At 52.4% G+C, this 25,866-nt stretch overlaps 1 protein-coding gene across 1 annotated transcript in view; it reads left to right on the plus strand.

The window, feature by feature from the left end:
* SMG1 (SMG1 nonsense mediated mRNA decay associated PI3K related kinase) overlaps positions 1–25,866 on the plus strand; it is a 1,828,328-nt gene that overhangs the window by 1,102,221 nt on the left and 700,241 nt on the right. Inside the window, exons 40-41 of the mRNA XM_086940872.1 lie at positions 4,850–5,096; positions 5,316–5,545. Coding sequence (XP_086796998.1) covers positions 4,850–5,096; positions 5,316–5,545 — 477 coding nt within the window. The remainder of the gene's footprint in view (positions 1–4,849; positions 5,097–5,315; positions 5,546–25,866) is intronic.

Genomic DNA, 25,866 nt, shown 5'->3' on the forward strand with positions numbered 1-25,866 from the left:
TTTCTCGTCAACTTTTCTACCCCAGTTAATGATTAATTTATGGAATCTTAGTAAAGACAAAAGGATGATGGTAGCATCACCTATACTTGATGGTTACTAGCTTGTAATTACTTGGGATGTACTTCAGACAAATCAAAAGTGGAGAAATATTGCTATTTCTTTAAATAGTCAGAGAGCTGCTTCAAAACTTGTAAGACACCTACTTTATTGTCTTTGTACATTTAATTGAACTCCAATTAATTAACATTTTACTTGTTTCAAAGTAAATTTTTCTTTTGTATATGTGCTTGGGTGTTGGTACATTCTGGCTCCCTAACCAAAGGGATTTAACTTTCCATTGTTTTTATTTCGTCCAAGATCAATCGGGTTCCCAGTAATACGGAGTTGCCCTTTGTTCTTTAATAGTTTGCAGCATGTGACTGAGCAGTGATCCTCATTGTGGAGGGGAGAGGTATGGTTATAAGGCTAAGCCAGCCAAAATGGCAGGCACATCATAGAGGAGCTCCAGCCCCTGCACTCCTGTCATCTGTAGGAATCCGCCATCTGATCTGCTCCGGGGGAGCTTTAGGGTGGTGAATGGGATCCCTAGGCTGTATTGATTATTGTGGCCGGCCAAGATGCCCTTGGATCCCTTGACATCTCTCCCTGGGCTCCTGATATTGGCCTTGTGATCCTGGGCTAGGGCCTTAGATTGACAGGTCACAAGTTGCGGATGTGGCCAACTCAGCCCCAGCTGCAGACTAAGTGGTTAGTGTTCGTCCTCCACTGTCTCTGGCCTCGATTGGCTGACTGAAGAATGGGCCCTCCCATCGCCTGCTCTGTTATCTCCTTGATTTGCTCCTCCCACTCTGCCAAACTAGAAGTGTGAGTTCCTTTGACTTCACAGATTCAACTCGCCCTAACCAGACACTCCTCCACCCCCACCCAAAAGAAAAGGCCTCTAGACTTCCTGGTATCACTCTGGCCAGCTACGGGTCTGACCACAGATATGGAGTCACGCTAGGTCTTAAGCAGCATGGAATCACTGGCCTGTCTTAATCGATTGTATCTGCCTTTCTACCCTCTGCTCTATCCCATTCAGGCACTGTCATCAGTACGAAGGAGTCCCTACCACAGCACGAAAATCTGTGCTCCAATTTAACGGTCAGAGAACTCACACTGCTACGAAAATTGGCAAGCTCAAAACATCTAAAGTGAACCCTCGGGTTCCCCCACCCCTTGCCTGATCCAGACACTTTAGCCCTCTCAGTAGTGGACCCACCACAGCGCCTGCCTGATAGCCCAGACCAACTAGATCCTACCCTGGCAGCCATATAAACAACAAGATCCTCTTTTGGGATGAAAATTGACAGTTATGTTAATACATTTAGAGAGCACACGCATACCTGGAGGTGTCTTGCCTCTGCCTCTGCATGAACAGGGACAGGCATGGACTACATGTTAAAAAGCCAGGTCTTAAAAATCTTTCTGAATGTTATTAGAGCTCTGCTATTAGGAGGCAGAATATTGGACGCTCTTGAGGCGAAACTACTTCCACTACATTTTCCTTTTTTGAATCTTGGGTAATGGAATTTCAAGCCCCTTTTGAAAGAGGGGTTCCTGCTAGGTTCATGGCAATTTAGCGTTTGTTTCAAATATTCAGGGCCCAGATTGTGTAAGGCTTTGTAGGTGATGCAGAGAGCCTTGAACTTGATAAGATTCTTAACGGTCAGCCAGTGGAGTTGTTTGGTGGCCTGTGAGACTGAAGTGAAATCTTGAAAGATTCAGCAGTAACCTGGCTGCTGCATTCTGCAGGATCTGTAGTTTGTTCAGATATTGTTCTTGGAGGCCTAGGTACAAGGCATTACAGTAGTCGATTTTAGTAAGGATCAGCAGGGTGATGATGTTTTTTTTTTAGAATTAGCAATAAATGGGAGAATTTTGCTAATAATTCTAAGGGTGTTGTGGGAAGAGGAGATAACTGAATTGACTTGCTTGCTATGGTTAAGCTTTTAGCCAGTTATGACCCCTAGATGTTTGGCTTTGGAGACTAGTGATGGGAGTGATACCATTTCTGTAGGCCTGCCAGTGGCGGGGCCCAGAATTGAGGATTGTTGCCAAAAGAGATGACCTCGGTTTTATCTGAGTTTAGTTTAAGACCGTGTTTGCCCATCCAAATGCCTACGGCTCGCATACAGTTATGCATTTGAGAGCTTATATCGACAGCGACGATGGATGCGGGCAGCGCAATTTGTGTGCCTTCTGTGTAGGATGTGGGGGGAGCCCAAAAGGTATGATGTGGGAGACCAATCCGGAGACATACAAATTGAACAATAAAGGGCTTATTTAGGACCCTTGCGGGACCCTACAGGGGAGGGTGAAAGGTTTAGAAGTGAAGTCATCCAGCATTACTATATGCTCACTGTTCCTCAGAAAGGAGTCTAAAAGCTTTGGCTCTACATTTAATGCCTAAAGATTCAAGACGGTGAACCAAGGTGGTGTGGTCCTCCGTATCAAAGGCCGCTGATAGGTCAAGAAAGATAAGGGCTGCTGTGCCGCCCGCATCTAATGCAGTTCTTGCCTAATCTGTGGCTTTGATCAGAGCAGTCTCTTTACTGTGTCCGGGTCTAAACCAGATTTGTGTTGTGTAGAACTAGGTTTGCCTGGACGAATTTGGTGAGTTGAGAGTTCACCATTTCCTCCATGATATTTGCTGGGAAAAATAGTCTGGATACGGGGTGGTAGTTGACTGGAGCATCAGGATTAAGGTTGGGTTTCTTCAGGAGTGGAAGGATTGAAGCTTTCTTCCAAATAGAGGGGAGTGTCCATCGACCTGAGTATTACTGGCTGACCATAAGCAGCTTGGTGAAAGAATGACCTATTCGGATTGTGCCTTACAGGACCTACAGCCCAAACCAAACAAGCTACTGCAACAACTGACTGACCTAATAAAGTGCTCTTCTTGGAGGATAGGACTGAGGATGCTGAGGGCCGCTCCCAAGACAGTAAGATCAAAGTGGCGGTTTACCAGAGATCACAGAGTATCAGGATATGATTGAATTTCTAGAAACCTCGATTAGAAGCGTTGTGCTCTCCCATAAACTGTCTGCTTTCTTCTCTATCAAGAGGAAATCTAGAGTACGGGCTTGGAGGGCCTTGCCAGGATTCCTGCCACGACAAGTTGTAGCCAAACTATTACACTTAAAGAATGCAATTAAATCCTGCGCGCGATGAGACTAGCAGCCATCTGCAACTGATCAAATAGCTGTCCAGCACCATCGAGCTTTGTTCATGGAGCAAGACTTGATGAACTGGAAGTGGTGGTTTAAGTTCATGTCAAACCATAACTATGTTCCAGTCTTTAATCCTATGTAATGTTATAAAATGCATTTCTGCCCGTAATCCAAAGGAATAACACTGTCTCAACAGCTTCCCATCTCAAAAGAGGTGCCAAACAGGGATATTTCTTGTACCCAGTGTTCTATCATGGTTACATAATCTCTTAAGCCTGTTTGGAAATGACAAAATCAGTGCAGCTAAACATGCTGTGTATAGGGTTGCATTTCAAAATCCATATGCTAGGAAGTGGTGCTTTCGCTCTTGGATGAGACTAGGCTTTTTTTGGGGGAGGGATACTTAGGTAAAACTTATTGTCGTTTTTTGAAGGCCTCTTTTTCAAACCAGAGTTAGACTAATTGGAGAAATTCAAGAATAGTGGTGTCGCAAAGATTGTAAACATTCCGAAGCCATGTTAATGAAGTGTTCTTTGTTCACCCTTACTTGGCATGGGGGCCAGGTTCATTGCAGCTTGAGGACTGGGCGCCTTGCACCAGTTAGTTATTTGTCATTTGATTCCTGCAAAGCACCCCATCCCTTAGAAAACCATCTGCTGAATGTCCTCTTCTGTCTAAGCCAAGAGGGTCCTGAATGACCTGCTACAGCCTGCTGTCTTTCCCACAGAACATTTTGGACTTTAATTTTTGAGACCAGGTCCCAAGGTAAAACTTCTGACTCGGTCAAACCTGGTTTCTGTATCGGAGTCATGCTCCCTCGCTATCTGCCTCATATCGCGCTTAGGTGCTGATCTACCATGACCAGATGACCACATTTTGCCCCGAATGCTTTTTGGTACTATTTTTATTTCTAACTTTAAAAATTCATGTGTCTGATTCCTCTTATTGGATTTCTATCATTTTGGTGTCATTGAATTTATTACAGTCTATGCTATTTTTCTAAATTGGTTGGAGATTTTTCTTGTATTTTAAGTTTATTACTGTTTTGCTACTGCATAAATACTTTACACACTGCCTTTAAATTAATTTAGTGGGAGCCATTGCATGACCAGGGCAGGCTACTTTTCGCTGATATACTTTAGGGATAACTGGCTACTGTTATGTTGAATGTCGCTGCCGGCCTCATGCTGGCCAGTGGATGTAGGCATTCGTGTTGTTATGGCTTTACCAAAACTAATAAAAAAATAATTGTTCCATAAATTAATTTGGTGCTCTAGTTGTTCACCCTTACAAGGATTGTGGTTATTCCTTACGGTGGGTCATCACCACTTTAACTAATAACCCAGTTTCTTGCAAGTAACTTTTAGATTTAATTTAGGTAGTACGATTTGTGTTAAAATTTGCAATTTCAAGTCATAAATTAATTAGGTTTTACTAGATGTCGGCTTGAAACAAGTGCATAAAAGACCTCCTTGTGAAGTAAATCAATTAAATGATTCACATTTCACATTACCAGTGGAATAAGTGTTTTATATAGTTGAACCTGCTTTACAATTTGCTTTTGAAACATGTAAATTAATAATGAATTTGTTCTACATAACCTTCTATATTGTATCTTTATTTTTCTAACATAATAGATCATGTTAAGTTTACAACAAAGAGCACAAAAACGTGCAAGCTATCTTTTGCGTCTTGAAGAAATTAGTCCACGCTTGGCTACAATGGTTACTACTGAGATTGCTCTTCCAGGAGAGGTGTCTGCTAAAGACACAATCACAATTCACAGCGTGGGAAATATCATAACTATCCTTCCTACAAAAACCAAACCCAAAAAGTTACTATTCATGGGATCAGATGGAAAAAACTATCCATACCTATTTAAAGGTAAGAATTTGCAACCATACAAATTCTGAATTTGTTTAAAATTGCTTTTATTACGAATATTTCTTTAAACCTCGATTTAGATGGGCCCAAATTATATTGATACCTTGTATGATGAACTTTATCCTTAAAATTTGACTGCCTTACCTTTGTTTCAAACGTGTTGGGAAATATGGTGAAAGGATCTAGTGGATGCTAAATAAATACATTTTAACATCGCAGGTCTGGAAGATTTACATTTGGATGAGAGAATAATGCAATTCCTGTCTATTGTGAACACTATGTTTGCTACAATCAATTGTCAAGAGACACCCCACTTTCATGCGAGGCACTATTCGGTGACACCGCTAGGCACAAGATCAGGCCTTATTCAGTGGGTGGATGGAGCAACTCCTTTATTTGGTTTGTACAAGCGATGGCAGCAGAGGGAAGCGGCGTTACAAGCTCAAAAGGTAATCCTTTTTGTTTTTCTGTTCAAATGTAATGCTAATTTTACATAGATAGAAACGCAAGCTTTTTTCAAAGTGGTCAACTGTTATGGTCGATGAAAAGTAGTGCCTCCAAAAACCTAATTGTCTTTATCTACTTTGTTTCCGATCCCCATTTACTTTCGAAATAATAAAGATGGTAAGCCTTCCCAAACTTAGAGTTGAGAAAAAATTATTTCCAAGCATAAATAATAAATTTTAGTATCTGATAGAGACTATAGCCGCAGACTCCTTCACGTAGAATTATCCCCAGGCGTGAGAATGGATCCGGAAAACTTTTTTGACACAGCATCCCTACACGCCAGGGGAGTGGTGACACCACGCAACTCCGCCAGGCGTCGTCCGGGCACACGACGTCAGCGAGGTTATGTAAGACCCGCCCCGGCACTCCCACGTCAGGTTTTTCATTTTCCGCGTGCAACGCGGATCTGGTCCCTGCTACGGGCCTGTTTTGGGCCTTTTTTTCTCCATTCTTTTGGTGGAACAGTGAGTGAATGCCTTTGGGCTTCAAAACGTGTACGTTTGTGTGCGTCTTATGTTGACGACGGACCCACACCTCATTTGTATGTGGTGTTTTGGGGAGGATCACGGCACCACCGACTGCGAGGCCTGTCAGCAGTTGAAGCCAAAGTCGCAGCGGGAGCGCCATATGAAACTTCTATTGGTGCATCTCTCCAGGTCAACATCCTCCCCTCAGTCTACTTCGGCGGATGGCTTCAGGTTCGGCCGAGGTCGTCGTCCTCGCCCTTCTCCGATTTCACGTGAGCGTCGATCCCCGGTGGGTAAGTGTCGCAGTTTGTCCCCAGGGTCTGGGGTACGGCCTTCCGGAGGCAGGGACTCTCCCCGGGTGATGCGGCCCCGCGTGTCGTCCTATCCACCGTTGCCTGTTGTTGGGGCGTTGAGAGTCCAAATGGAGACATACGCAGCGGCCTTGCAGACCTCGCTGGCATCTCTCCCTCCTTCCCCTCCTGGGGCATCGGTGGACCCCTTGCCTCGTGCAGGGCCCTTCACGGTGCCGCCGGTGACTCTGGCGCCGACTGGTTCGGATCCAGGCTTGGAGAATGTGGTGCTGTTGGGGTGCGGCTCCTCTAGGGAACCTCCTTCAGGCCACGGCATCACTCACCAAGCCCGTCTTGTTCCCTCGCGCAGGTGGCTACCTCGACGTGTGTCGGGTCGGTGCCGGTTAGGCACCGCCCCGGGGCCGGTTCGATTCCAGCTCCGCTCCGGTCTCCGATGCGGGGTGACTTGGATGAACCTTGTCCGGCGACGCCAGCTAGGGCCGACAGCCTGCCTCAGGCTGTGGACTCTACGGCTCCATGCAGGGGTCGTACTGCAGATTCGTCTTCAGACGCTCCTTCTCCGGAGGTGGCCTGTATTTTGGTGTCGTCTTCCCTGGAGACTGGTCACCGTGTGGTGTCTTTTTCACCTGTGTCGAAGGGCGGCTCCCCGCACTTCCTTAGGCAGAGGTATTTGTCGGAAGAGCGGCAGGTCCCTCATTCTTCGGCTCCTTCGGTCTTTCAGGTCTGGCCCTTGCCCATTCCACTTGGCCTCGGGGACGGCCGCCTTAGTTTGCAGCTGTCGCCCACGGAGGAGCTGCTTTCCCCACCGTGGACCCTACAGAGGCGGGTGCAGCCTTCGCTCATGCAGTGTCCACTGCTGTGGGCATCCTGCGTATGGGTTACCGGGTGGCTCACTTCCCGGCGGACCATCTATTGGAGGTCCACCACCAGGGCTCTGGTGGGAGGGAGGTCTTGCTTCCCTTTGAAGGGTCTCTCCTTTATTCCTTGACGGGAGCTTGGAGGCATCCTGCCTCAGGGGGCCCGGTGCCTCAACATCTTCTGCATCAGCATCTTCCTGCGGCGCATGATTCGGCGTGCCTTGTGGGAAGTTGGCCTGATACATGATGCTCACTAGTTCTAGTGATCACCTTGTATCAGTCCAAACAACCCTTATGGTGATTTGTTATAAGTCAACCTTATAGACCAGCTATCCGAATGGTAGCATGGACAAAGCAGTCTTTGGCTAAACTCTTTTGGCATGTGAAGCCAGCTGTTTTACCACATATAACCCCTTGAATACCAAGTGAAAGGACACCACACAAGTTGTTATAAAAAATAAACAAGATATTAATTAATAACAAACACCTCCGAGCTCTTTATGAGATGCACATGACAAGACTTTTTAAGAAAAAACGTTTAAGTTGCACGAATTACAATGGTGCCCTAGGGGCACGAGAAACCATATACTAAACAAGTGGATCTGAAAGAGACACGTTAGTGATAGATTCCTTACCTTAGAATATCCCCAGGCGTCAGACTGGATCCGGAAAATTTTGCGTAGCAGTACCCTTGCGCGTCGGTAGGCGTCGTCTGCGGCTCCGCGTCCGTCGTCGGCGTCGTGGGCGCCGTGATGACGTCGTCGGAGTATATAGACGCCGCCTCCGCGTGCTGACGTCAGTTCTTCTTTTTTCCGCGCCAGCCAGCGCAGATCTGGAAAAAGCAGTTCCCTGGTCATTTTTTGACTAACTTTTTGGATCTTTTTGATCTCTTTCGAAGTCTTCACGACTCCGACGGTGCCGTTAGGGATGCCCGGATTCAAGCACTGCGGCGGTTGCGAACGACTCATGTCGGTTACGGATCCGCACCGACTGTGCCTGACGTGTTTGGGCGTCGACCATGACGACGAGGCCTGTTCCGACTGTCGGGCCCTCTCGAGGAAGGCCAGGCGGGAGCGGTCCCGCAGGCGACTCGAGATCCGCCAGTCGGCCCCGCGCCGTGTGAGGTCCCGGTCCCGGTCCCACGGGAGGTCGAGGGACAGGTCGCGGGGGCGGAGCCGTCACAGCTCCGGGAGTCGGCGCCACTCCTCCGGGTCCAAGTCGTCAGGTAAGAAGCATAAGAAGTCGAAGAGGACTCATCGCTCTTCCGACTCCCCCCGACGCTCGCGCGATGCGGCCGGGGGTTCGGGTGACACCGCCCACGCGGCTCCTCAGGAGTCGCGGGCGCCGCGTTCGGCTCCATACCCCCCGGTCCCTGGGCTGAACGCGACGCCGGAGGAGATAGAGTGCTTCCTCATGGCCATGAGGTCCCTTTCTTCTCCGACGGGTTCCGCGGCGCCTTCGGGCCCAGCGAACCCGTCTGGGGGCCCTAGTGGGTCGGGTTCAACCCCGACGCCGTCGGGTGCTTCGGCCTCGACGCCGCCGGCGTCTTTGACGCCGGCGCCGCAGGGCTCTGCGATCCCGACGCCGCCGCTGCCCTCGGGCTCGGCGCCGCAGGGTTCGGCGGCCCCGGCGTCGTCGGTGCCTTCGGGTCCGACGCCGCAGGGTGCCGTTCAGCCCTCGTCGGGCGATGGAGCGTCCCCGGTGGACCTTACGACCCCCCCGGGGTCGGTCCGTGTGGTGTCCCCGCTGGCGTCGGTCCCGGCCGACGCCGCCCCCAATACCTCCTCTCTATGGGTCCCGACGTCGGGACGGCGCCAGTCGGCGCCGGTCCCGACGCCGTTCGGGGATTTCTATCCCTACGAACCATCCTCATTCACTAACGACCCTGAGTCTCAGGAGATGAGGGAAGAGGAGGACTGGGAGGGGTCTGAGGACCCTCTGACAAGGGAATGTCAGTCTAGCATGGACTGGACAGGAGACCTTGGGGAGGCCAGTGGCCTGGACACCTCTCCAGACACTGGATTCGTCTCTCCTCCCTCCGTGGCTTCGGAGGAGGGCGCTACGTATAGTGTGGTGTTGATGAGGGCTGCTAAGGCCTTGGGCCTTGAGCTCCCCGTCGCGGCCGTGAGGACTAACCTCCTCACAGAGGTCCTTAAGCCGCAGTCATGCTCCATGGAGCCAATGCTGCCGTTTAATGAGGCCTTGTCGGACGTTCTGTTGGGCACTTGGTCCAGGCCCGCTACAGGTTCGCCTGTAGATAGGAACGTGGCCAGACGCCACCGCCCGGCTCCGGGCGACCCATGTTTCCTGTCCACCCACCCCACCCCCGAGAGTCTGGTTATCCAGGCCTCTAACTCCCAGACCGCCTTCCCGTCAGCGCCCCCTGATCGGGAATCCAAGAGGTACGAGGCCTTTGGCAAAAAGGTCTTCTCGTCCCTTAGCTGTGGACTGCGGTCTTCCAACACCGCGTGCCTCTTGGGCCGTTACACCCATTCTATATGGGAAACGGTGGCGGAATTGCTGCCAGAGTGTCCGTTGGAGGTACGGGCCAAACTCGGCCAAGCCCTGGTGGAGGGCCGGGACGCAGCGAAATATTCGATCAGGTGCGGACTGGACACCACTGACTCGCTGGGCAGAGCGATGGCTACGACGGTGGCGATTCGACGCCACGCCTGGCTTAGGTCCGCCAACTTCTCGGCTGATGTCCAGAATACACTCATGGACATGCCGTTCGATGGCCGTCGCCTCTTTGGCGACAAGGCAGACCACGCGCTCGAGCGCTTTAAGGACTCCAGGGCTACGGCCAAGTCCTTGGGCCTCTCGGCCCCGCGCCAGCAAGTGGCTGCTTTTCGCTCCTTTCGTGGCCACGGAAGGGGCGTCCCCACGCGTGCCGCCAGCCACTCGCCGCAAACTGTCGTCCAGCGCGGCGGCGGCCGTGGAAACCGCCGTGGAGGCGGTCGGGGAGGCAAGCGGAGCCAGTCCACACCTGCCCCCGCAGCATCCGCCTCAAAACCCTCCTAGTCCGTGCTTTTCGGCCCATGTGACGCCAGTGGGAGGCAGGGTTCGCCATCACCACTCTCACTGGCGCACAGTCACTTCGGACAGGTGGGTGCTGCAGATCGTCCGAAGGGGCTACTCCCTCCCCTTCGAGATGACCCCTCAAGCCATGCCACCGCAACACCACCGCGTATCGGGGGATCATTTGCGGCTCCTGCAGGAGGAAGTTTCGGCCCTCTTGGCCAAGGGGGCCATCGAGCGCGTTCCTGGGCCAGAAGTAGGACGTGGTTGCTACTCCCACTACTTCCTGGTACCCAAGAAGGGCAAAGGGGGCCTACGCCCTATCTTGGATCTGAGGAACGTCAACGGCTTCCTCCGGAAGGAGAAGTTCAAAATGCTGACACTGGCTCAGGTCTTGGCTGCCCTAGACCCAGGAGACTGGATGGTAGCGTTGGACTTGCAGGATGCGTATTTCCACATCCCCGTCCTGCCGGCCCACCGGCGTTACCTGCGGTTCACGGTAGGCCACGAGCATTTTCAGTTTACCGTGCTCCCCTTCGGCCTTACCAGCGCCCCACGGGTGTTCACGAAGGTGATGGCGGTGGTCGCAGCTCACCTGCGCAGGTTAGGGGTTTCAGTCTTCCCCTACCTAGACGACTGGTTGTTGAAGGCGGGCTCGCCCCAGGCAGTCGTCACCCACCTCCAGACTACGGCGGATCTCCTACACAGGCTGGGGTTTTCCATCAATGTGCCGAAGTCGCACCTGTGCCCCTCTCAGAAGCTCCTTTTCATCGGAGCGGTTCTCGACTCGGCGCAGTTTCGGGTTTTCCCGCCCGAACAGCGAGTCCGGGATATTCAGGCCCTGATCCCGATCTTCGGGCCTTTATCCCGGGTTTCGGTCAGGTTGACGCTGCGGCTTCTGGGGCTGATGGCCTCCTGCATCCTTCTGGTGCATCACGCTCGGTGGCGGATGCGGGCTCTGCAGTGGGACCTGAAGTCTCAGTGGGCCCAGCACCGGGGCAACCTTTCCGACCATGTCCTGATCTCGGAGGGCACTGCGAGACAGCTGCAGTGGTGGCTCACGGACCTCGATTGGGTCAACGGCAGATCCCTCTCCCTTCCCCAACCGGAGCACGTAGTTGTGACGGACGCGTCCCTCCAGGGCTGGGGTGGCCACTTGGGAGAGGCGGAGATCAGAGGACTCTGGTCTCCGTCGGAATCCCGGCTCCATATCAATCTGTTGGAGCTGCGGGCGATTCGTCTGGCACTGAAAGCATTCCTCCCGTCTGTAGGAAGGTACATCCTGACTATGGTTGCCCCCAACTTTTTGCCCTGTGTTTTAGCTGGTTTTGGACATAGTCGACCTGGGACCCTGCCAATCAGGACCCCAGGCCTACTGCTCTCTCTTTAAAATGGATTCCATGTACCCTAGGTACATTTCCAATTGGTACTGGGCCACCCTATCAGACCCTGTAACTCAGGGCATGGGTGTACCCAGGGCTGCCAGGGGCTGCAGCATGTATTATGCCACCCCTGGCTGGCCTCTTAAATTTGACACAACTGGCTGCATGACAGCTGGGGCAAAGTCGTGTAATCACCCTTTGCTGTAGGTGTAGTATACCTATACCTAACCCTAAAATGGACACACAGATTCCTATCAGTCACTCCTATGGCAGGCCTTGACAATCCTGAAGGCAGAGTGCTTGGAATCATGTGAGATGGTGCTCTGGCATGAGCTGAGCCTGTCTGCAGCTTGCGGAACCAAGTCCTAATAGCTGTTCCATGATATCGCATACCATATACTTTTAAGTGCATTATGATCCTCGCGGTTAAATGCTATCTTTGGTATTGCTTTATCAAAACATGTCGAGTAAGGTGTCATACGAATTGGAATACTAACCCCTCGCCAATTCTGGCGACGGGGTTAGCATTCCACCCTTCTAGAGGGACACGACATGTATGTAACTGTGAACCCCGGTTAAAGTTAACTGAAGCCTCAGCTCCACAAAATGGATGCTGCCACCACAGACACGAGTCTGACCCCCTGCAGCTGGGAGTCCTTCCAGCGAGGGGAGCCTGGACAAAGGGTTTCCTGTCAGGGGCGGTGCCAGCACCGTCCCAGACATGGTTTTGTGTATCCTGGGTAGGCAGGGCTTTTCAGGAAGGTGACTGCTGAGTGGCACCCCGGTGCTCACTACGCATAGGCCAGTCAGAACCAGCTCCAGGGGCACACCAGCCCCTGGCCTGGGGAAGTCCGGCATGGCTGAGGGGTGTAACCACCCCCCACCTAGTCCCACCCATAGGCAGGACCTAGTCACCGGGTCAGCCCCCTTTTTTAGTATAAAGATAGGAGCGGGCCCCCTGTTCAAATTAGATCATCTTTGGAATCAAGATACCACTTTCTTCGAAAGGACTTCACGATTTCTTCTTCAAGATTCTCCCTTGTGGCTAAGGAGTAGTCACCCTGCATCAAGCGGGCACCATCCTAAAGAACACTGCGGTCTGCTGCAAGTCCTTCATCACGAATCCGACGACCCAGCTCGACGAGACCCGGCTTCCCTGGCACCTCTGACCTCTACTCACCTCTACAGCTAAGCTGAGAACCGTGAGTGCGACGAGACCTCAAGGGACCGACGATCGCCAAGACTGCACGACATCTTTACTGCAAGCCCACCGTGTCCTCCACTGGTGAGTGCTTTGGGGTCCGAGAAGCCCCGACCCTGCGCAGCTCCAGCACCCAAGATCAGCCCCCCTGCATCTCCACGATCGGCGTGGGGCCCTTCTGCTGTTTGCTGTGCATCGCGTTGTTTGGCTACTAGCCGGCTGGCTTGTGGCCTTCTGAACGACGCCCAACGACTTCACGACTGCTGGTCTGGTTGCTCCAGGCTGGCCCTTGCTTCCTTGTTCAAGAGAGGCACCCCGGACCCTCCTGGTCCACTCCAGACGCCATTTTAGGTCCACCGCGTGGGCTTGAATTTGCCAAGGCTTTGTTGCCCAATCCTGGGTCCAGCGACGCCGACAGCTTCCATCTTCGTGGGACAGCTCGATCCTCCATCCTGGTCGCCGACAACGCCTCCTGGTCCGTGAGATCTTCGAGTCAAGCGTCACCCACTCACCTAGTCGAGGTGGCTACCATCCGGTGCCCTCCTGGTGCCCACTGACTACTGGCTAGTAGTCTCGAACTTGGTCCCCTCTGCTTTCAGGTGTCATCTATCTTCGAGATCCAGGCTTGGATCCAACTGAACTTTCTTCACTGGTCACCGGCCAGCATCTTTTCTTCCGGCTCCTGGTCCGTCTACGAGGATTCCCGACGTCTTTTCAGACCTATGCAGCTGCAGCCCCTGGGCTAGGTAACTTCGGCATTTCGGTGCCCCAGCATAGCCTCACTATCCAAGGGTCAGAATCTACTTTCGTTTTCTCCCTACCAGGTCGGGTTCGCCCGAGAACACTAACTTTCTAATTCCTAGCTACCATAGACTTTTGTCCCGCATCTCGCGTGAGAGTGCACACACTGCACCCGAGTCCCCTAGGCCTCCTAGAAGTAATCTAACGATTCCCTAGTCAAGTCCTAGCGATTCCAAAAGCTATTAGTACTGTACTTACCTGCTAGGAATTTCGCATTCCACTTTCAGAGTATATGGTTTTCCGTGCCCCTCGGGCATTTGTATATACTGTGCTAACTTAAGTATTTTTGTAAGAGTTTTGGTTTGTGCTTAGTACCCTGTCCTCATAAAGAGTACAGGGCTGTTGTGATCTTTAAATAAATAACTGTTTATTTTCATAACACTTGTGTGGTGTCCTTTCACTTGGTATTCAAGGGGTATATGTGTGGTAAACAGCTGGCTTAACACGCCCTCTCGAGTCTTTAGCCTTAGACTGCTCGTATCCACGCTACTAGGATAGCTGGTCTATAAGGTTGACTTACAACCAATCATCAATAAGGGTTGCTGGACTGATACATAGTGTTCACTAGAATAGTGAGCACTGCATATCAGGCCACCTTCTCACACCGTCTGTCCGAGGGAGTGCAGTGCAGGTGTTCACGGACAACACCACCGCCATGTGGTACTGCAACAAACAGGGCGGTGTGGGGTCGTGGACCCTCTGCCAGGAGGCTCTGCGCCTCTGGCAGTGGCTGGAACATCAGGGCGTGACTCTGGTGGTTCAACACCTGGCAGGTTCTCTGAACGCCAGGGCGGACGAACTCAGCCGTCGGTGCTCGATGGATCACGAATGGCGTCTGAACTCGGACGTGGCGCAAGGCCTCTTTCTGCGTTGGGGAGAGCCTTGGTTAGAACTATTCGCCACCGAAGAGAACGCGCAATGTCATCAGTTCTGCGCGTTGGAATTTCCAAGGCGGCACTCGCTCGGAGACGCTTTTCGTCGCGAGTGGAGCTGCGGTCTGTTGTACGCCTTTCCGCCTATACCTCTTCTGCCCAGAGTGCTGAAGAAGATCAAGCGCGATCGGGCACAAGTCATCCTTGTGGCTCCGGACTGGGCACGAAGGTACTGGTATCCCGAGCTACTCAGTATGTCTGTCGATCCCCCGGTTCGTCTGCCTCTTCGGGAGGACCTTCTGTCGCAGCAGCAGGGGACGGTCCTCCACCCGAACCTGTCCAGTCTCCACCTCCATGCATGGAGATTGAGCGGCGGCGGTTGAGGCCATTTGACTTGCCTCCTGAAGTTTGCAACATCATTCTGGCAGCCAGGCGTCCCTCCACAAAAACGGTATACGCCTGCAGGTGGAACAGATTTGTGGCATGGTGCACAGCAAAGGCTGTGGATCCTCTCAATGCCCCTCTCTCTGAGGTTCTTCTCTTCCTTCTTTCTCTTGCCCAGCAGGGCTCTGCTCTGGGCACTATCAAGGGCTATCTTTCGGCTCTTTCAGCCTTTCTGAGGCTGCCTGACCAACCTTCTTTGTTCAAGTCCCCAATAGTTAACAGATTTCTGAAAGGCATCACTCATACCTTTCCTCCGGTTCCTTTCGTGATGCCTCAGTGGGACTTGAATCTGGTTCTCACTTTTCTGATGTGCGCTCCCTTTGAGCCACTTCATAACTGTCCACTTCGCCTTCTTTCTTTGAAGACTGCATTCCTGGTAGCCATCACCTCTGCCAGGAGAGTGAGTGAGCTCCAGGCTCTTTCTTGTAAGCCTCCTTTCCTTTCAGTCCATCCGGACAAGGTTGTTTTGAGGACTAGGCCCTCCTTCTTGCCTAAGGTGGTCACGGCCTTCCACATTGGGCAGTCCATCACATTGCCCACCTTCTTTCCGCCTCCGCACCCCTCGAGAGAGGAGGAGAGGCTCCACCGTCTGGACCCAAAACGTGCGCTCTCATTCTATCTGGATCGCACACGCCAGTTCCGGGTGGATGATCAACTCTTTGTTGGGTACGCGGGCGCTAAGAAAGGGAAAGCGGTGCACAAGAGGACCATTTCTCGATGGATTATCATGTGCATCCAGGCGTGTTACTCCTTGGCTAAGAAGGAACCACCTGTTGGGCTGCGGGCTCATTCCACTCGAGCCACGGCCACTACAACTGCCTTGGGCCGCGGTGTGCCCTTGCAGGACATTTGCCAGGCTGCTACGTGGGCGTCGTTGCACACGTTTGCGAGGCACTACTGCCTGGACAGTCAAGTCCGGAGGGACGGCTACTTCGGCCGTTCCGTTCTCCAGGACTTTCTGGTGTAAATATTGGTTCGCAGACCCACCACCACGGGGATGGTATTGCTGGGGTATCTATTCTAAGGTAAGGAATCTATCACTAACGTGTCTCTTTCAGATGCACAAGTTACTACTTGTGTAACGATATATCTGTAAGAGACATTAGTTAGTGATAGATTCCTTACCGACCCACCCATCCTCCCCGTTCTGCGAACCGATATCTAGGGTTAAGGTCATCCCCTTTCAGGGCCCTAGTTTCTTGGCACCAGTGTCGGTTTTTGTCATGGCTCTGCGCTTCTGGCGCGGAAAAGCTGTGGCTAAGAACTGACGTCAGCACGCGGAGGCGGCGTCTATATACTCCGACGACGTCATCACGGCGCCCACGACGCCGACGACGGACGCGGAGCCGCAGACGACGCCTACCGACGCGCAAGGGTACTGCTACGCAAAATTTTCCGGATCCAGTCTGACGCCTGGGGATATTCTAAGGTAAGGAATCTATCACTAACTAATGTCTCTTACAGATATATCGTTACACAAGTAGTAACTTGTGCTTCATCATTTGTCAGTGGGCCTTAGTATGGTTCTCACCTTTCTCATGTGTCCTCCGAACCTCTGCACAACTTCCCCCTCTGCCTGCTTACAGTCAAACCTGCCTTTTTGGTGACAATAACTTCTGCCAGGAGTGTGATCAATTTGCAGGCTATGTCAACCAGGCCTCCATACCTGATCATCTTCCCTGATTAGTTGGTTTTTCATGATAAGGCCTCTTTCCTACCAAAGTAGTAACTCCATTCCACGAGGGGCAATCTGTCACCATGCCCACTTTCTAAGCTCCTACAATCCCATCTAAAGAGGAGGAGCAACTCCACCGTCTTGACCCAAAAAGAGCGTTTTTGTTCTACTGCGACTACACTAAAAGATTCCGGGTGGACGACCAACTCTTAGTGGGGTTTGTTGGATCAAAGCAAGGTTGTGCGGTACAGAAGAGGACAATCTTAAGATGTCTGCAGCACGCAAATGGAGAGTAGGGGGTACCTGCCGATCCGACTACTAGACTCCTTGCACCCCACATACAAAATCCAAACCGGAATTACGAATCCAAAATATCTGAAAGAGACACGTTAGTGATAGATTCCTTACCTTAGAATATCCCCAGGCATCAGACTGGATCCGGAAAGTTTTGCGTAGCAGTACCCTTGCGCGTCGGTAGGCGTCGTCTGCGGCTCCGCGTCCGTCGTCGGCGTCGTGGGCGCCGTGATGACGTCGTCGGAGTACTTAGACGCCGCCTCCGCGTGCTGACGTCAGTTCTTCTTTTTTCCGCGCCAGCAGCGCAGATCTGGAAAAAGCAGTTCCCTAGTCATTTTTTGACTAACTTTTTGGATCTTTTGATCTATTTCGAAGTCTTCACGACTCCGACGGTGCCGTTAGGGATGCCCTGCTTCAAGCACTGTGACGAGTGTCGTGTTTGGGCGTCGACCATGACGACGAGGCCTGCTCCGACTGTCGGGCCCTCTTGAGGAAGGCCAGGCGGGAGTGGTCCCGCAGGCGACTCGAGATCCGCCAGTCGGCCCCGCGCCGTGTGAGGTCCCGGTCCCACGGGAGGCCGAGGGACAGGTCGCGGGGTCGGAGCCTTCACAGCTCCGGGAGTCGGCGCCACTCCTCCGGGTCCAAGTCGTCAGGTAAGAAGCATAAGAAGTCGAAGAGACATCATCGCTCTTCCGACTCCCCCCCGACGCTCGCGCGATGCGGCCGGGGGTTCGGGTGACACCGCCCACGCGGCTCCTCAGGAGTCGCGGGCGCCGCGTTCGGCTCCATACCCCCCGGTCCCTGGGCTGAACGCGACGCCGGAGGAGATAGAGCGCTTCCTCATGGCCATGAGGTCCCTTTCTTCTCCGACGGGTTCCGCGGCGCCTTCGGGCCCAGCGAACCCGTCTGGGGGCCCTAGTGGGTCGGGGGCTGCGACCCCGACGCCGTCGGGTGCTCCGGCCTCGACGCCGCCGGCGTCTTCGGCGCCGCAGGGCCCCACGATCCCGCCGCCGCCGCTGCCCTCGGGCTCGGCGCCGCAGGGTTCAGCGGTCCCGGCGTCGTCGGTGCCTTCGGCCCTCGTCGGGCGCTGGAACGTCCCCGGTGGACCTTACGACCCCCCCGGGGTTGGTCCGTGTGGTGTCCCCTCCGGCGTCGGCCTCGGCCGACGCCGTCCCCAATGCCTCCTCTCTATGGGTTCCGGCGTCGGGACGGGGCCTGTCGGCGCCGATCTCGACGCCGGTCGGGGATTTCCATCCCTATGACCCATCCCCATTCACTTACGACCCTGAGTCTCAGGAGATGGGGGAAGAGGAGGATTGGGAGGGGTCTGAGGACCCTCTGACAAGGGAATGTCAGTCTAGCATGGACTGGACAGGAGACCTTGGGGAGGCCAGTGGCCTGGACACCTCTCCAGAAACTGGATTTGTCTCTCCTCCTTCCGTGGCTTCGGAGAAGGGCGCGACATATAGTGTGGTGTTGATGAGGGCTGCTAAGGCGTAGGGCCTTGAGCTCCCCGTCGCGGCCGTGAGGACTAACCTCCTCACTGAGGTCCTTAAGCCGCAGTCATGCTCCATGGAGCCTATGCTGCCGTTTAATGAGGCCTTGTTGGACGTTCTTTTGGGCACTTGGTCCAGACCCGCTACAGGTTCGCCTGTAGATAGGAACGTGGCCAGACGCCACCGCCCGGCTCCGTGCGACCCATGTTTCCTGTCCACCCACCCCACCCCGAGAGTCTGGTTATCCAGGCCTCTAACTCCCAGACCGCATTCCCGTCGGCTCCTCCTGACCGGGAATCCAAGAGGTACGAGGCCTTTGGCAAAAAGGTATTCTCGTCCCTTAGCTTAGGACTGCGGTTTTCCAACACTGCATGCCTCTTGGGCCGTTACACCCATTCAAGTCCTTGGGCCTCTCAGCCCCGCGCCAGCAAGTGGGTGCCTTTCGCTCCTTTCGTGGTCAAGGAAGGGGCGTCCCCACATGTGCCGCCAGCCACTCGCCGTAAACTGTCGTCCAGCGCGGCGGCGGCCGTGGAAACCGCCGTGGAGGCGGTCGGGGAGGCAAGCGGAGCCAGTCCACACCTGCCCCCGCAGCATCCGCCTCTAAACCCTCCTAGTCCGTGCTTTTCGGCCCATGTGACGCCAGTGGGGGGCAGGGTTCGCCATCACCACTCTCACTGGCGCGCAGTCACTTCGGACAGGTGGGTGCTGCAGATCGTCCAAAGGGGCTACTCCCTCCCCTTCGAGACGACCCCTCAAGCCATGCCACCGCAACACCACCGCGTATCGGGGGATCATTTGCGGCTCCTGCAGGTGGAAGTTTCGGCCCTCTTGGCCAAGGGGGCCATCGAGCGCGTTCCTGGGCCAGAAGTAGGTCGTGGTTGCTACTCCCACTACTTCCTGGTACCCAAGAAGGGCAAAGGGGGCCTACGCCCTATCTTGGATCTGAGGAACGTCAACGGCTTCCTCCGGAAGGAGAAGTTCAAAATGCTGACACTGGCTCAGGTCTTGGCTGCCCTAGACCCAGGAGACTGGATGGTAGCGTTGGACTTGCAGGATGCGTATTTCCACATCCCCGTCCTGCCGGCCCACCGGCGTTACCTGCGGTTCACGGTAGGCCTCGAGCACTTTCAGTTTACCGTGCTCCCCTTCGGCCTTACCAGCGCCCCACGGGTGTTCACGATGGCGGTGGTCGCAGCTCACCTGCGCAGGTTAGAGGTTTCAGTCTTCCCCTACCTCGACGACTGGTTGTTGAAGGCGGGCTCGCCCCAGGCAGTCGTCAACCACCTCCAGACTACGGCGGATCTCCTGCACAGGCTGGGATTTTCCATCAATGTGCCGAAGTCACACCTGTGCCCCTCTCAGAAGCTCCTTTTCATCGGAGCGGTTCTCGACTCGGCGCAGTTTCGGGTTTACCCGCCCGAACAGCGAGTCCGGGATATTCAGGCCCTGATTCCGATCTTCAGGCCGTTATCCCGGGTTTCGGTCAGGCTGACGCTGCGGCTTCTGGGGCTGATGGCCTCCTGCCTCCTTCTGGTGCATCACGCACGGTGGCGGATGCGGGCTCTGCAGTGGGACCTGAAGTTTCAGTGGGCCCAGCACCGGGGCAACCTTTCCGACCATGTCCTGATCTCGGAGGGCACTGCGAGACAGCTGCAGTGGTGGCTCACGGACCGCGATTGGGTCAACGGCAGATCCCTCTCCCTTCCCCAACCGGAGCACGTAGTTGTGACGGACGCGTCCCTCCAGGGCTGGGGTGGCCACTTAGGAGAGGCGGAGATCAGAGGACTCTGGTCTCCGGCGGAGTCCCGGCTCCATATCAATCTGTTGGAGCTGCGGGCGATTCGTCTGGCACTGAAAGCATTCCTCCCGTCTGTCCGAGGGAGTGCAGTGCAGGTGTTCACGGACAACACCACCGCCATGTGGTACTGCAACAAACAGGGCGGTGTGGGGTCGTGGACCCTATGCCAGGAGGCTCTGCGCCTCTGGCAATGGCTGGAACATCAGGGCGTGACTCTGGTGGTTCAACACCTGGCAGGTTCTCTGAACGCCAGGGCGGACGAACTCAGCCGTCGGTGCTCGATGGATCACGAATGGCGTCTGAACTCGGACGTGGCGCAAGGCCTCTTTCTGCGTTGGGGAGAGCCTTGGTTAGATCTATTCGCCACCGAAGAGAACGCGCAATGTCATCAGTTCTGCGCTTTGGAATTTCCAAGGCGGCACTCGCTCGGAGACGCTTTTCGTCGCGAGTGGAGCTGCGGTCTGTTGTACGCCTTTCCGCCTATACCTCTTCTGCCCAGAGTGCTGAAGAAGATCAAGCGCGACCGGGCACAAGTCATCCTTGTGGCTCCGGACTGGGCACGAAGGTACTGGTATCCCGACCTACTCAGTATGTCAGTCGATCCCCCGGTTCGTCTGCCTCTTCAGGAGGACCTTCTGTCGCAGCAGCAGGGGACGGTCCTCCACCCGAACCTGTCCAGTCTCCACCTCCATGCTTGGAGATTGAGCGGCGACAGTTGAGGCCATTTGACTTGCCTCCTGAAGTTTGCAACATCATTCTGGCAGCCAGGCGTCCCTCCACAAAAACGGTATACGCCTGCAGGTGGAACAGATTTGTGGCATGGTGCACAGCAAAGGCTGTGGATCCTCTCAATGCCCCTCTCTCTGAGATTCTTCTCTTCCTTCTTTCTCTTGCCCAGCAGGGCTCTGCTCTGGGCACTATCAAGGGCTATCTTTCGGCTCTTTCAGCCTTTCTGAGGCTGCCTGACCAACCTTCTTTGTTCAAGTCCCCTATAGTAAACATATTTCTGAAAGGCATCACTCATACCTTTCCTCCTGTTCCTTTCGTGATGCCTCAGTGGGACTTGAACCTGGTTCTAACATTTCTGATGTGCGCTCCCTTTGAGCCACTTCATAACTGTCCACTTCGCCTTCTTTCTTTGAAGACTGCCTTCCTGGTAGCCATCACCTCTGCCAGGAGAGTGAGTGAGCTCCAGGCCCTCTCTTGTAAGCCTCCTTTCCTTTCAGTCAGGACAAGGTTGTTTTGAGGACTAGGCCCTCCTTCTTGCCTAAGGTGGTCACGTCCTTCCACATGGGGCAGTCCATCACATTGCCCACCTTCTTTCCGCCTCCGCACCCCTCGAGAGGGGAGGAGAGGCTCCACCGTCTGGACCCAAAACGTGCGCTCTCGTTCTATCTGGATCGCACACGCCAGTTCCGGGTGGATGATCAACTCTTTGTTGGGTACGCGGGCGCTAAGAAAGGGAAAGCGGTGCACAAGAGGACCATTTCTCGATGGATTATCATGTGCATCCAGGCGTGTTACTCCTTGGCTAAGAAGGAACCACCTGTTGGGCTGCGGGCTCATTCCACTCGAGCCACGGCCACTACAACTGCCTTGGGCCGAGGTGTGCCCTTGCAGGACATTTGCCAGGCTGCTACGTGGGCTTCGTTGCACACGTTTGCGAGGCACTACTGCCTGGACAGTCAAGTCCGGAGGGATGGCTACTTTGGCCGTTCCGTTCTCCAGGACTTTCTGGTGTGAATATTGGTTCGCAGACCCACCACCACGGGGATGGTATTGCTGGGGTATCTATTCTAAGGTAAGGAATCTATCACTAACGTGTCTCTTTCAGATGCACAAGTTACTACTTGTGTAACAATATATCTGTAAGAGACATTAGTTAGTGATAGATTCCTTACCGACCCACCCATCCTCCCCGTTCTGCGAACCGATATCTAGGGTTAAGGTCATCCCCTTTCAGGGCCCTAGTTTCTTGGCACCAGTGTCGGTCTTTGTCATGGCTCTGCGCTTCTGGCGCGGAAAAGCTGTGGCTAAGAACTGACGTCAGCACGCGGAGGCGGCGTCTAAGTACTCCGACGTCATCAGGGCGCCCACGACGCCGACGACGGAGGCGGAGCCGCAGACGACGCCTACCGACGCGCAAGGGTACTGCTACGCAAAACTTTCCGGATCCAGTCTGATGCCTGGGGATATTCTAAGGTAAGGAATCTATCACTAACTAATGTCTCTTACAGATATATCGTTACACAAGTAGTAACTTGTGCAGCAGACCGCAGTAAGAGTCTGCCTGGGTTTAAATGGAGTTCCTTCTACGTACGAGATCTTGCAATAGCTGCCTTCTAGCTTCCTGAATTCTAGTAACCACAGCAGCCATCGTGGAATAAACCTACAATTTAGTTTGCATTTCCACCACTATTGGCCTCTTTGCAAGTGGCTTCTTGCACATATAGATAGTTTCTGATATACCTGCTTGTACGCAGTATGAGCACAAATCCCACATACCCCGACCATCTTAAAATGGTGTCCTTGGTGCTTATCTTTTTTTAGGGTAGTTGCGTGCCTGGGGTCCTTTATTTCTGGGCAAGTTGTCACAGACTTGGTTTGAACCTGGGAAAATTAGGGGCCATAGTTTCTCTTTATGGGATGTTGCCACTTCCTGTTCCGTCTACCTCAGAGTATGGATTGTGAGCAGATTACTAGGCATTCTTCATCAGTGTCTTGTGGATCAAACCAAATATGTCACTTTACAGAAACACATTGGGGCTTAATGCAGTCTTTTTGGTGTCCAAGGATGTTCTATCATGTGCTGTAATCCAGGATGGTGGTGGTCATCTACCCAGAGTCACAACTCTATTCTTTATGAGGAAGCAGTAGAGTAGTTACTCTTTATAGCTCTGATGGTTGACTGGTCATAAGGTATGTTCCTAATAGTATCCCACTTTACCAAAATAGGCAGCGCTAGAGCAAAAAGCCTCCCACGCCCATAAGTGGAAGATTTTTCAGTAAATGTTCAAGTTAATCTTTTTCCCATGGGGTCAAACTCTTTCACTGCTTTGCTTCCCACGTCATCTCTCAAGTGTGTTCAGTTCAAATACTGCAGGGTCAGATTGTCTGCTTTCCTAGGAGACTATCTGCATTTGGGCAGTAGGTGGGTGTTTCTGTAGGCACATTCATTTCCAAATTCTCCTTACCTCTCAAAATCCAAATATTCCCCTGTAGATCAGACGGAGCTTACGGCACTTTGTGATCCTAATGACTTTGACCTGGTTGGTCCTCAAACTTTCTCACACCTTAAAACTATTGCCACATTTTTCTAGACCTCCCTTCAGTAGAGAAAGCTTGATAATGATACACCTACTCACTGTGGACCATGGCCAGTGAGATCTTGCCAAACGGCCATCCAGGAGGACCTCAGGACGGCATGTGCTGAAACCATTCAGGATTCTTGCTGTCCTTGAAACTGCAGACCGTTTGGGTTACGCCATGGGCTCAAGAATAGTACTCCAACTGTTGGATGGTGCAACATGATTTTTAGGGCATGTCTAGGCATCTGTGATGGACATACTCTTTGATGGCCCTAGACCAGTGTCTCCCAAACTTTTGACTCCTGAGGACCCCCACTGAATCACTACTGGAAGGCGGGACCCCCAAGCAATTTGTATGTTATAAAATAAATTTCGAAAATTACAACAGTAATTTGCAAAAAATACGCAAACAAGTACACACAAAGCAAATACTCAAATTACTGAAGCTTTTATTATTTTATTTTGAAAAAAATTCAGAACATCAAAACATTTCAATGGGAAGGATGGTGCTGCATCTTGGCGACTAACTTTTCAGTGTTTGGTTTTATTTCGGGAAGTTGAATTCTCAGGTATGATTCTACATTTTTGAAACGGTTTCTGTATTTATTTTTTAGATACATAAGATCTGAAAAAGCTTTTTAACATAAATAGGTGGCATTGTGAGCAAAAAAATGATGGATTTAAGCCCAGATCTCCGTACTGGGGTGAATATATGACATTGTTCTGCATTCTGTCCATCAATTGTTATTTTTGCATTTGTCACCCCGAGTGGGACGGGTATGCCCAGACGTGGGTCCCGTGGTCTCCATGCCACTGAAGTCAAGCTATCTTGGCTGATGAGGGTTGAAAGCCCAAAACTGGTCCTAGGATGCTTATTTCCAGTCCAGAGAGGACCTGGCTTGGCAGTTCGGACTGGACCGTTCCCATTGGGCATAGGGTCAAGACTGATTTGCATACGGCTGGGTCCAAACTGAATCGGCATGGTGAGCAAAAAAACGATGGATTTAGGCCCAGATCTCTGTACTGGGGTGAATGTATGACATTGTTCTGCATTCTGTCCATCAATTGTTGTTTTTGCCTCAGTCATAGCAGCACCTCTACATTCTCATTTCAGAGCCGGGGGGGGGGTGACCCCTCCTTGCACAAACTAGTTGAATGACTTTGCATTATTAGCTGATTTTACTCTATTCACTGTTTAAGGAGTGTTACAAATATTATACATTTATGAAGAATTTTAGCATGAAGTCAAACCCCACGAAGCAACATATAAATAGGCAGAATGTGAAAAAGTATGTAATATAAATATTAATTCTCACAAGGTAGTCAAGTGCCCAAAGCGATAAGTCCAGTGTATATAGAGCAAATTCAAGGAGTTCGTCATGAGAGTGTAAGAGACAGCAGGATGGTAACTGCACAGGAGGAATATTGTTTGAGCGAGATCATGATGAAATGGAACAAAGCTGTTCAGATTATATGCAATTCAACAAAGCCCTAGGGATGACAAGACTTAATTATTGGCACCATTGTATCAAGTTTTGCTACCATACTGGGAATACATATTTATAATATATAATTATTCCAATTTGCCAAACAAGAGCTTCTTAAAACACATCAGAATTTTCAGACAGCAACACTTTGACATTCATTTAGCCCAGGGGTCTCCAACCAGTAGCTCAGGAGCTACTGGTAGCTCACCAGCACCCTCAAAGTAGCTCTCAGAGGTGAAGTTAAACCAAGCCAATCTCAGAGATTCTGTGTATATTAAAGAAGACTGCACTGCTCATTTCACTACCCTTAAGAGTTACAGACAGCCAAACCAATAGCAGGGCCTATTGATAACACTCAAACACACACTGTGGTGACCTATCAATTAATAAATCAGTGATTTATAGAGCGCACTACTCACCTGTGAGGGTTTCAAGGCGCTGGGGGAGTGTGTGAGGGGGATTTGGGCAGCTCAGGTCATTCGAAAAAGCCAGGACTTGAGGCTCTTCCTGAATGCTTTGCTTTCAGTGTGGGGCTTCATCTGATGCTGACGGGGAGTTTGTTCAAGGTCTTGGCCATGATGTAGGAAAAGGGTGTGCCTCCTGTTCTAGTTCTGTGGATGCAGCAGATTGTGGCCAAGGCCAGGTCAGCGGAGCAGAGGTTTCTTTTGGGGGTGTAGAAGGAGATTCTTTTTTTATATTGGGGTCCAGTGTTGTGGAGGGCTTTATAGGTGTGTGTAAGCAGCTTGAAGGTCCCACTTTTTTCACGGGGAGCCAGTGGAGTGCTCGTATATGCTGGGTAGTGTGGTCTTGTCGTGGGATGCTGAGGATGAGTCTGGCTGTGGGGTTCTGGAC

The sequence above is a fragment of the Lissotriton vulgaris genome, chromosome 10, assembly GCF_964263255.1.
Source record: "Lissotriton vulgaris chromosome 10, aLisVul1.2, whole genome shotgun sequence".
Taxonomy (NCBI): domain Eukaryota; kingdom Metazoa; phylum Chordata; class Amphibia; order Caudata; family Salamandridae; genus Lissotriton; species Lissotriton vulgaris.